The 12,487-nt window shown below is 32.4% G+C and overlaps 1 protein-coding gene across 3 annotated transcripts in view; it reads right to left on the bottom strand.

Annotated features, from left to right (window-relative positions):
• The window catches only part of Sarm (sterile alpha and armadillo motif), a 117,465-nt gene that overhangs the window by 94,043 nt on the left and 10,935 nt on the right, over positions 1-12,487 (bottom strand). Inside the window, exon 1 of one of the 3 annotated variants that reach the window (XM_018505626.1) lies at positions 11,010-11,245. The exons of the other annotated variants lie outside the window; for them this stretch is intronic. Coding sequence (XP_018361128.1) covers positions 11,010-11,096 — 87 coding nt within the window. The 5' untranslated portion in view covers positions 11,097-11,245. Of the gene's footprint in view, positions 1-11,009; positions 11,246-12,487 lie in introns of those variants that run through there. 3 annotated transcript variants of the gene reach the window in all.

Raw genomic sequence — 12,487 nt, 5'->3', positions numbered from 1 at the left:
GATTCGCCTTCTCTCGTCGTGGGACGGCGTCTATTTCAGTATTACTTTGACTCTCGAAATAAAACGTATGATTCATACCGTTCTGTCGGTAACAACTGCAGTGGCGATTAATACTTTCCTTATTATTACTACCAAATGCAATTTCTTTATAACTTTAGCTAATTAAAGTTTGGAACGTTCTTGGAGTAATTTTTTCAAAATGGTTTAATACTATTATGACATACTATATTTAATACTATTAATAGTTTAATAACTTCACAATAATTTTATAGAACAGTATTATAACAATGATTGTATGCTAGTTTCATCATTTTATAATTTGCTAATTTTATAATTAATATTTTTAAAATAATTTTATAATAAATGACTCCGAAGTATTTTTGCATTTGCAAAAAATGATTTGTTATCTATAAAAACTAAACAGCAATGACACATATTTGATAAAATAGAATGTTGTGTTGATTAGATCTAATTATTATCTATGTCAATCAAAGTCGGCTATGTGTCATAATAGTATATCAATAGGCTTGTTCTTTATCGAAGAACTCACTGAACTGATGCACACAGTACAATAGTAAAATAAACTATACTTAATATCAACTATAGTTTTAAAAAATATAATAATTACTAAAGTTAATATTATATATAAACTATTACATAATATTTAATACAAACTATATTTATAATATTTAACTATATTTCAATGTTTTGCATCGGTGTGCATTAGTTCAGAGAATTCATACATCTGCCTAGCTGGCCCCCGCTTAACCACATCTTAATGAATAAATTACATAATAAAGTGCTATTATGCGCTCTCAAAATTCGCAAAAAAAATTTTTGCGCACATTTCGTTTAGCTAAAAAAAATTTTTTTGTGAGAGGCTGAGTAGGCTGTCAGTATTACTATAATAATCGATTTGGAAAATCAAATACATAGGATTTATGCGCTATTTATGCGCTTTCATATTCACATAGTTTCAATTTTTGCGCTGCATCCTTTAAGACACTTCCCCCTTGGAGCAAACAGCCATATTCATTCCTAAGTTGTTTAAAATTGCAAAATTATACTATTTAATTATGCAAAACAGAAAGAAGTTAACAAATAAAACAAAAGTATTACTACTCTTATTTATTATATTTACCATTGTATCTTTGATCTGCCTTCTCCAAAACCCTTTTACATTATCATCTCTAATCTTTTAATAGAAACACAATTGCTTGGAATTCGTAGCGCATAAATCGAAGTTATATTTTGTATAGTTAGATAGCATAATTTTGCAATTTCAAACGACCTAAGGAAGAATATGACTGTTTGCTCCAAGAGGAAAGTCCCTTGAGGGTTGCAGCGCAAAAATCGAAGATATATTTTACATAGTTAGATAGCATAATTTTGCAATTTTAAACGATTTAGGGATGAATATGACTGCTTCAAGAGGAAAGTGCTTTAGGAATGCAGCGCAAAAATTGAAACTATATGAATATGAAAGCGCATAAATAGCGTATAAATCCTGTGTATTTGATTTTCCAAGTCGGTTGTTATTAACACTGACAGCTTACTCAGTCCCCCAAAAAAAATTTTTTTTAGCTAAACAAAATAAGTGCTAAAATTTGTTTAGCGAATTTTGAGAGAGCATAAATAGCGCATTATTATATAATTTATTCATTAAGATTTCGTTGAGTGGGGGGCCCAGTTAGGCAAACGTAGAATTCATCGATAAAGAACAGACTTAATGTATCAGATGGAAAAAAAACACTATCGATCATGAATTAATTAATATCAATGCGAATGTCGAGAACTGAAATCGAAAAACAGGATCGGATCTCGCCTTGAGACACGATCGCAATCAAATTTATTAAATCGACTTACTTGTAAATTTTATATGCAAAAAATAAGAGAAACAGTAACATGAGACGTGAAGAACATCGCAACGTTGTCACGCACATCCTGCACGTGTTTATGTGCACCTGCATGGGCACTACTACATCATTTAAATATAGTCGATAGGTAAGCGTATAAATCCTTTTAAGCGTTAAAAAACTTAAATCTTTGCATGATCCAGATTTATCAATCTTCTAATTAATTTTAAGAGCACAAATAAATAAATGTCTCTCTGAAATAAGAATGATTACTAAGAAACCTTGTACCTAATTTCATTAAATAATCTTATTAGAAATCTTGTAATTTAAATAAATATCCTAAATTACACGCATTAATCAACTTTTCAAAAAGCAAATACAGAATATTAAGAATGTATTATTTAAACAATATTATAAAAAAAGATATTTCGTATGATGTAATTTTTAAATCAAATAATTTCATCCTAATTTAATTCAAATTTTCTTTTCCATCCCTAATTAAAAAAGTATCTAAACAGAAAATGGGAATGCTATGTGGATGGATGAAAAATTCAAATCGTGGAGAGTCGATTTGTAACCGGTCAAGCGTAATCGCTTTAAATCACGTCCGGTCGCCCACGCGAGAGTGAGCGTGCATGCATGTAGTATGCGCACGAATGAAACGAAACGGGTGAGCACGATTTCATTCATGCGCGACCCACTTAAATTTCATTCAACGATCGGCACGGGCCTCCTTGCCGTTATACCTATCCTTTCTCTCAAACGTGGTATGTCTTTGCTCTCGAAACTGCGGAATTGCGAGTAAGCGAGATATCTCTCCGTTCTCCAAAAAATTCCATCTGAAAGTCTTCGTTTATGCAATTATTCCTGTTAATCTAATTTGTTAAAACAAAATATCAACAAAATATTTTAAGATGTACGCCAAAAATTCTCAATTAAAGTTTATTTCTATATTAACAAAATTAATTTAAAAAAATGACAAAGTTAAAAATACATTCCGAATTTATATTAATCTTAATAAATATCTTGATAATTAATTTTTCTATGATAAAACCTTGTATGTATATTTATGTGTTTCTGTGTAGCAAAGTTTCAAATTATTTGGTCTTGTCTGAAAAATACGATCATATTAAATTAACCTAAGCCTCAAATTCGGTAGATGAAAGAAAAGAAATTTATAGATAAATAAAAATAAAATTATTAGAAACTATTATATTAAGATTAATAGAATATAATTATTCTATTTAAAATTTGATAAATTAATACTAAATACTACTAGAAAACTTTAAGAATCTCCTGTTTCATTTACATCTGCAAATTCAATATTGTTCGTTTGTTACCGACGCAACATTCTCAACAATATATTCAAACTTCGTCTGTCTCGACTTTTACCATGGTGACGATAAGACAATGTAGACGGGATTTGATAATCGCGAGTCGTCTTATAATTAGTTGCTGATAATGTCAACAATATTCGAGAACGTGGTGCAGATAACTGGAGGTTTGTTTACAGACGTCGAGACGACGATCCATGCAGTGGTTTCATGCATGTTCAATGTCTAAATTTTCGATAAGACGAATAATTTAGCAATAAATAGCACCTCTAATTTCTTATTGCTTGATTTTTCAATTGTTCAATTTCTACATTACAATAAAAAAAGTAATAAATAAATATTAAAAGTAATAAAAAAATATCTGTCAATGAAATCCATAAAATAGATAAATAAATAACAATGTTACCTCTTTCTCCTCGTATTTCTTTACTTTTAGGTATTCTCCATTAAAACTTAACTCTAGTTAACAACAATATCCTTAATAACGTTTTAAGTATCATTTAATTTAAAAATTATTTATTTAATTAAAAATTATTCAAAAAAATATTAAATAATTTTTTTTAATAATTTGAAATTAATCATTAAAAGTAATCAAATCAATTTAATAAATTACATAATAAAACTGCTCTTTATACCTATAATATAAACATAAGCATTAAAAGAATATTTTAATAATATATTTTTTTAAATAAATTATTCGGAGTAATAAATTTTTCATAATAAAGAAGCAAAAGCTGACAGGTAATATATAAATTACAATATCCAATAATATTATATTCGAAGATATTTCCGTTTATTCATTAAATAATAGCAACCGCAAATTTTTCAAGACTGTGCAGAGAAAGAAGCATATTACTGACCACACTCGATTGAGAAATTCGGGATCGATGAGATTGCAAATCACTGAAGCGTGGTTAATCGCTGATAATTATGGTGATAATTACGATTGCGCGTGAATTTTTCATAGTTATCTGTTATGTAGCTACTTTCACTGTGTCGTCGATGTGGCAGCCATTGTGCATAGCCGCAACATCTCTCGAGAACCGGTATTTCCCGAGTGCGATTTGCATAAACTATCACGGCTCTCCGGAAAATGCATTCCAACCATTTAAAATAATTATTTCCACATTTTTTTCGTCTGAGACACTGCAATTTGTCGTTATTAGCAGCGCTATTATTTATTTTTTCCGCAATTTTCTCCGCTTAAATCCCGCATAGATCGATCAAACACATAAAAACTCGAACTCTCGACATGATCAGTCTTCACTCTCACAAGAGAAGTCTCATCTACCATGGCTACTTATAATAGAACTTGTAATTCTATTATAATATTAAAGACAATCAGAGACTCATTTTATTGTTATACACATAGCAATCCGATTTATCCGCCACTAATAATTACCATTCAATAACAAATCGTGATTTCATAATCAGAAAATACTTGGTATATTCTACTGCGTCGATAATTACGCGTTGTATGCAATAATGCCTTTAAATTTAAACTGCGTTAATCATATATTGCAATTTTTGATCAATAATAAATTACAATTATTTTAAGAAAAATATTCGCATTTTCGTACTAAATTTTTTTCAAATATAATTGTAAAAATTAATTTAATCGATTTAATCTAAATGTTTCTAATGTCTAAACATTATTATAATTAATTTTAACATTATTGATTTTATAGATTTTTTCATCTTTATTCAATCTTTATGAGCTATTATGAGCAGCTTAAGCAAATATTAATTATTAAAGCAAACGTCGATCGTATCGCTGAAAAAAATCGAATTCATTACAACGTATTGCCCGTGCTAAATGGAAGCTCAGATAGAAGTTTATCTGATCGCATGTTGCGTTACAACGTTCAATCAGCGTTGCATTAATGCTCACCAATGCAACCTTTTAAGCCTCACATCTCTCATTAGTATAATTTCAGACTGCGCGTTAAAATCGCCACGCAGTTATGTCGAAGGATCGTCATTGTTCGTCGACGATAATCGTTACTGGCAATCAAGAGATTGAGACTTGATATGCAAGATCTCCTTGATTTCTGTTTCTCTTTTTCTCTTTGAGACACATTTCTTATTCGAAACATTTGGCACATATAATCTTGTCATCGTTACATGATTTATGCATTAATGGTTAGGTATATCGACGCCACACAAGATCAGAATCTCGTGGCTTTAATGCCGAAGATAGAACATAAAGCGCAGATTAGGTCGAGAAGGTCGAATTACTAATCGGCTTTCCTTCCATCGATTTATCATCGACGGTGCGCGACAGACCACTTATCATTAATTATAACAGCTGGTGTTTACAAGCTACTAAGATAATTTCACTCCTTTCATTAATGTGAGATTTATGAGAAGAGGCATTTGACATTGATTAATAATTTTATAATGCTAATACATTGAAAAGCATTACAATATCATAGATTTTGGAATTTAAGATATTCAAATAAAAGATCGAAACTTGTGTGCGTAATCAGAAACATAAATCCATACAATCATTATTTGATTATTAATTTATTGAATTCGTTTCAAAAAATTACACATCATAATGCAATTATTTTATAAATATTCTATATTACATCTGTCATATCTCCTATTTTTGTTATTAGTTAAGAAAGTTAGAAAAATAGGAGATAATTTCTTAAAGAAATTTATTATTTCAGTGTTAAAAATTTTTTCCATTACCATCGCAAATTATTTTAAATGGCTCTCTCAAATAAGATTTATGAAGTCTGAAATGTCCATATGAATAAAATCACTCGTCAATCACAACTCTAATCCGCCATTCTCTTTGGTGTTAAAAGTCATGTAACAATCTCATACACGCATCGTTCATAAAACGACACGTATAATTTCATAACGCTCGCAAGGAGTAACCGAGGAAAAATTGTCATTAACGTTTAGTCGTCGTTTCCATCCCGAATCTCATAAATAATTCAAGACGCCGCGGGCGCGATCTTTATTAGTTTCACGTAAAAAAGAAACGGAAAAGTAATAACGATGAAAATGTCGGCCAAGGCTGACGTCGCCGCCAGGCGTGGGCGGCATGTTTGCAACGTTAAATGCGCGTTAATGACGCATTGCCGGCGGCTGCATCTGCCGATTTTGAAAAATCCCCGACGCCGGTAGATCTGCATAATAGTAGACGTCGTTGCGCAGATGCAGAAAAAAAAAATTATGACTGGCGCGCGCCGTTTCTGTTTGTTATCGCACACGATAACGTCTGCATTTCGTGAGTCAATCGTTTCGCAAATATCACGAATATTGCGCATATAAAATAAACCAGATAAAAATAACACCCAAAAAATATAAAAAAAATTATAAATTCTATTAATGATGTTAAAATAGAATTACATGATAATTGAATACATTAAATTAGTCCTTCATCATCGAACAAAATTTTCTCGTGTTTAAAATAATATATTTTTTGAAAAAATTTTAGACATGCATGCATGAAACATGCATTAGTTTTGCCATTTGGATATTTTTTTGTATTAGAAGATTTCGTTAGTATTAACGTACACAAAGGATTAGTCGAGACTTATTGAGCTCAATCTTAGGAAGGACGGTCTTAATCTCTTTGTCACAGAAATATGACAAATAATTGTTTAGTGCAGAAATGCGCGTTTAGTGCAGAAATAAATTTTAAATGATAAGTAATGGAAAATTTAAAGAATTATTTTCGGAATTTACGTGACTGATGCAAACAGATAAGGAAATTAATATCGTGTATGCTAAAATATCGAGATTTAAATTGTAAATTTATCGGTCGTGTACAGAACTCATTCGTTATCGATAATCTGTAGTGGGCGAGTCATTATCATGTCACACGTGAAAAAAGCAAATTGACCGGCGTTAATAACAAATCGCCGTCGGTGATTTTTGAAAACACGCACGCCGTTCACATGTCGATCTGTATAGGTCGTTACATTAGATATTCCAAGGAAACATCGCAATTGTACGTGTAACTCTAATTCACGATTTTATTCAATTATAGTATGCGGACACTCTCTCTCTCTCTCTCTCTCTCTCTCTCTCGGCTCGTTCTAGATCATAAGGCTGTTCGGTCAATTACATTTGCTATAATCATGACTGATACGATCTATACGATTTAAATTCTAATACTTTAACTTCAAAATATTTAACTATTTCTCATTGATTATATATGAGATGTACCGTAGCCAAATATTTAAGTGCAAAAATTGTGAAAATGCGTTTTATTATAGGTACAAATTGGTTTTAAGTGCTGTGTTCTATCACGAACCAATATTTTGTGTTAGAAAATATTGTTGCAAGCCAAGAAAAATGAATAATGTACTTCAAAACGTTGTAAGTTGTGATTTTTACTTGGACCGAATACTTTTTTTATTTACATTTTTATATGATTTTACAACCTTTTAAAATTTTAACAATTTTGATACAATTTTTAAAAAATTGGAAATACTTAATTAAAAATGTTTGTAGAGACTGATTGCTCTTATCTTTAGTTATTACGGTAATATATTCTGTAGAATTTTTAAAATGAGTTTTTGGAAGAGGAAAAAAAAACATTTATTTTCAAGAAAATGAATGTTTTTTTCTCCTCTCCTAAAAATTGGAAAATGCAGGTACTTATAACGTTTTACCGTGGCACGTCTCATATAATAACTGAAAAATTTTGCTTTCAATTTTGCAAACAGATATTATACAAATAGATTTCAAGTGTAAATAATTTTTAAACGCAAAAATATATTAAATATTTTTAATTGTAAAATACATAGATATTTAGCAAATTTGATAGAAAAGTTTGTAACAAGTTAAGATGCTATTTCATAAAATTCATAATTTAGTTAATTGTCGTATTGATTTTTTTATACATAACGTATGAACAGATGACTTGCATAATCCTTGTATCGTCGTGGTGACATGAGTTTGTCTTGTAAATATTGATTATGACTTGACATAGCAATGCTCAGTCTTCACGCATTTATCGTCGACAATTGTAATCGCGAGATTGGATAATTAAGTCGTAAAAAAGGTAGTCAAGTTTCGTCATCAGATAACAATAATTATAGACGAACGCATGGAAAAATATCCGGTGGTTACTTTTTTTTACCAGTGGTTAAATCGTCAAAGTGGCTAAAAAAAAACGTCTGCAAAACCGGAAATAAGTATTGACCCTGAGACAGAATAGGTGTGTGTTATCGCAATCGTCTCGCCCGGGGTTTTTCCGAATGTTTGATTATCAGTTTGTAAACGAATGAAGACAGATTAAGTATTAACAATCTACAAAGTTGAATTCGATCCATCTTTTATGTATATTAATATAATACAAAATTTTATAATATAAAAAATATCATCGAAATGGCCAAACTTATCTTTATGTATGTTTCATGCATGCATGTTTAATATTTAAAAAAAAATATATATATATACATATTTTATGTAAATGTAAGTACATCTATCAAAATTCTCCACATAATACGTTTTGATATTGAAACCACCGATATGTTTTTTAGCTCCTCCCCCCTCTTCTCCCTTCCCTCATTCTATTCTTTTTTTTTCATTATTTCTTTATGAAGTCACGGCAGTTTTTTTTACCACAAACAAAAACAATTTAATAGATCAATTAAAAATTTGTGAACATAAAAAAAACGTTATTGCACAGAAAAAATGTTATCTTTGTCACAATCGGAAATAATGATAATTTTCGCCCATCAATACATTTTATTGCGATAATCATAAGTATATCTTTATAGTCATAACCATTAAGATATGCCAATCGCGACTTTTGTCTAAGCAATCGTTTTTTCCGTGTAGTATGGTACCAAAGACATAGAGAACGGACTGCGCGATCCGTATCTAAGTAATGTATCAAATGTGGTCGACAATAATGAGAGAGAGGGACCGTGGGAGACGGCCAATCTCTCTCTCATTCTCTCTCCCATTACATCATTGAATGGAAAAAGATAGAAATAGCCGTCTACCACAGTCCTTCTCTCTCATCCCTATCGACCATTTTGACACACGGATCGCGCAGTCCATTTTCTATGTCTTTGGATGCGTTTAGCAGAAAAAGCAGCTTTGCAACTGTGTAAAATTCTTTAATATATTCTCTCATCCCTATCGACCATTTTGACACACGGATCGCGCAGTCCATTCTCTATGTCTTTGGATGCGTTCAGCAGAAAAAGCAGCTTTGCAACTGTGTAAAATTCTTTAATATGATTGGTTTATACATTTAGATTCAATGAGGAACTAAGAGCAAGACCAATCATATTGAAGAATTTTACAACAGTTGCAAAGCTGCTTTCTCTGCTGAATGCAGCCTTTAATATGATACGGATTTGAATTAAAAGTCTGTTCTTTTTCCACCCCAAGTTCTGAACTGATATACACTGGTGCAATAAGTTAGAGTGAGTTACAGTTTGTGACAGTTATAGTTTGTTTCATTCTAACTTAATTCCGTGTGATTGTGTACGCGTGAATTTAGACGCAAGTCGTGTAATGTGAACGCAAAAATGTTCTGTCTCACGCACGAACGACGCCGATAAGTCTCCCGTGAAGGTGAAAGGAAACTGCATGTTTTAAAGCTTATAAGGAAGAGAACCGGTTCCCTCTCGCGCGTTCGCAACACGCCATGCGTTGCATCAAGAAATACGCTCACATTTGCCTTCTCAAAAAAAAAAGTTTGAGATCATTAAAAATGCGAAACGATGTCACGCGAGAAACAAGATTTGGATTTCACAAATGCTTCGCTTTCGACTACCGCTTTTAAATGATATTGATAGTTAAAATCAGTAATAAAATCCCCCGTCGCGTATAAGACGTACACTAAAAAAAAAAAAAAGATATTGTATCGACAGCATTATTTTAATTGAAAATAATCTTGTTGATTTAACAACAGTATTAATAAAACAAACAAAATTTTATTAAAACAAAAGAATGACGTACATTTGTTTTAATAATAGTGTTATTAAATTAAAAATCCGAGAAAAAAATGTTTCATATATAATTATATATTGGATAAAAAGTAGGAAAAAAATTAATATCTGTGTCAATTTAAGAAATATTTGTCATGAAGCAATGCATGCGTATGAATAATGATAAAAATATCATCTTCTTTTCTTCGTACTTAGTTTCTTGAGATTTTATACGATTTTAATAAGAGTTAAGAGAAAAAAAAAGAAAAAATTATATCAAAAAGCAATCTACTAGATACCTAATGTTTAATATTTTTTAATTGTTATAATATTGGCTCGGGGAAAAAGTTTCTTCATATTAAAAAAATTTTTTTTACAAAAGTTTTTCATTTGTTGCAAAATTTTCGTTACAATTATATCATTCGCTAGAGTAAAATTTCAGCTTTAAGAATTTGTTTTTAAAATTGCGGTATGATGATTTTTATCAGAGTTATGAGCAATCAAAGTCAGAATGCTCCTTTACTTAACTCGCAAATAATTCAGGAACAAAAAAATCATAGGAACATTAAAAATAAATGATTTTGTAGGGAAAGTTTCAAGCTTTCACGATAGGTCAAAAGTTTTCGTAAATTTTTTAGGCACGTGAGAGACTCCCAAAGTGAAAAGAAAATTTTTCATCTTTTTCAGCTCGTAGTTTTTTAAATGTAAAAATTACCAAACTCACAGAAATTCAAAAAATATAGTAACCTTTCGAAAGTAGAGAGATTTCAAGTTTAAAAACCCTTTTTTTAAATTGAAATTTCGTTCATTTTTAACGAAGATATTGTATACAATTTTGAATTAAAAAATACGAAGAAACTTTTTCCCCGAACCAATATAGTATTTCGACCGAGATTTAAACGTACCAATCGATTCCTGTAATTCAAAGGAGCATCGTGACCGATGTTCCTCCGGAACTGCTTGGCAGTCCTCGGTGGCGCTGTGGTACGCATCTTCTACTTCGGTTTCTTCAATCTCTCTTTCCCGATTCACCGCCGGTCATCACACACGGCGCGCAACGAGCTGTCGATTAACCGACTTATATTAATAAATTTCCGGCCACACAAACGCACGCACTTTGGCCATACTAAAAAAGTAATAGCGATTGCAGTACACCCGGTAATCTTGTAAAAATATCATCCTGTCCGTAAATCTTACCGCGTATCTTTCGCCACAGACATCAAAGCACTGATCCCATAAATAATAGCGATGAAGCACCTCTGTCAGCGACGCATAATTCGATGGAGCGAAAACGTCAGGAGCAACAAACGTACGCGTGCCTTGCGCCAGTCGCGCCGCTTCGTAACGATAGTGTTACGTCACACACACATACACACTTGGCTGTTGTGCGCACTCGCGTCTTCTCCCTCTCTCGCGCGCCAACGTATTCCGTTCCGCTGCGAGCGTTTACGAGATTCGAAAATCGAGAATACGGCCTATCCCCTCCTGCTATTCCCCACGCACGCAACAGGCGGAGAAGCCGGAGAACGCGACGATCACTTCACACCGAATCACTGCGGTCGAGCGTCGCATCCGATAGCATCGAATACGCGCGATACGCGCGGTACCATCGCGTAACTGACACCGAAAACTCATCGATTCTTACCTCGATAGCTCGCACGACTAACGAATAATGACACACATTTTTTGCAACGACGAATTAGCTCGATCATCGACCAGCGGATGAACCCTGACGCGAGGCTCGATTGCACGTCATCCCCGAACGAGAGAATCGAACAATTTCGTCTCTTCAACGTGGCCGCCGGCATCGCACTGAAGCCAGCGAGTTCGCTCCGCTCTCGCGGCTCACTTCACTCGACTCGCTTCTCGCCGTGGTAATTCGCGTTCGAATTCTCGACTTCGGACTTCTTGGCGCCCGTCCGACGACTAACATCGCCTACGTCGTCGTCGACGTGATTGGCATGCAAATGCGAATAATTACAGAGAAGCATATACAACGCGTATTTAGAAATAAAAATGAGAATGTTCTTCCGGTTAGATTGCCATAATAATTGGTGATTTCTGAAAACGCAATTCGCGTTTCTATAAATGATGCTATCTATGCTATTAATACGCGTTTCAATATATGGATTGACTTCAATCTCGATTTAACTTACTCTTCATCTATCCCTAATTTTTACATTTAGAAAAAGATGAAAAGTAAGTTATGTATCAAGATTAAAATCAATCTTCATTGATAATAATGGGTATTAAAATTCTAGATATGTACTATTTACAAGAATATAGCAAACGCCATTTTTACCTAACTATAGTACATCCTTTGCGCGCGCTACGCGCGCGCTCGTCCATTATACTCCCCTTTTAGATATTATGAAATATAATA

Source organism: Trachymyrmex cornetzi, unplaced genomic scaffold, assembly GCF_001594075.2.
Source record: "Trachymyrmex cornetzi isolate Tcor2-1 unplaced genomic scaffold, Tcor1.1 scaffold21, whole genome shotgun sequence".
NCBI lineage: Eukaryota > Metazoa > Arthropoda > Insecta > Hymenoptera > Formicidae > Trachymyrmex > Trachymyrmex cornetzi.
The sequence above is the reverse complement of the archived record's forward strand: the minus strand, read 5'-3'. Positions and strand labels throughout refer to the sequence as shown.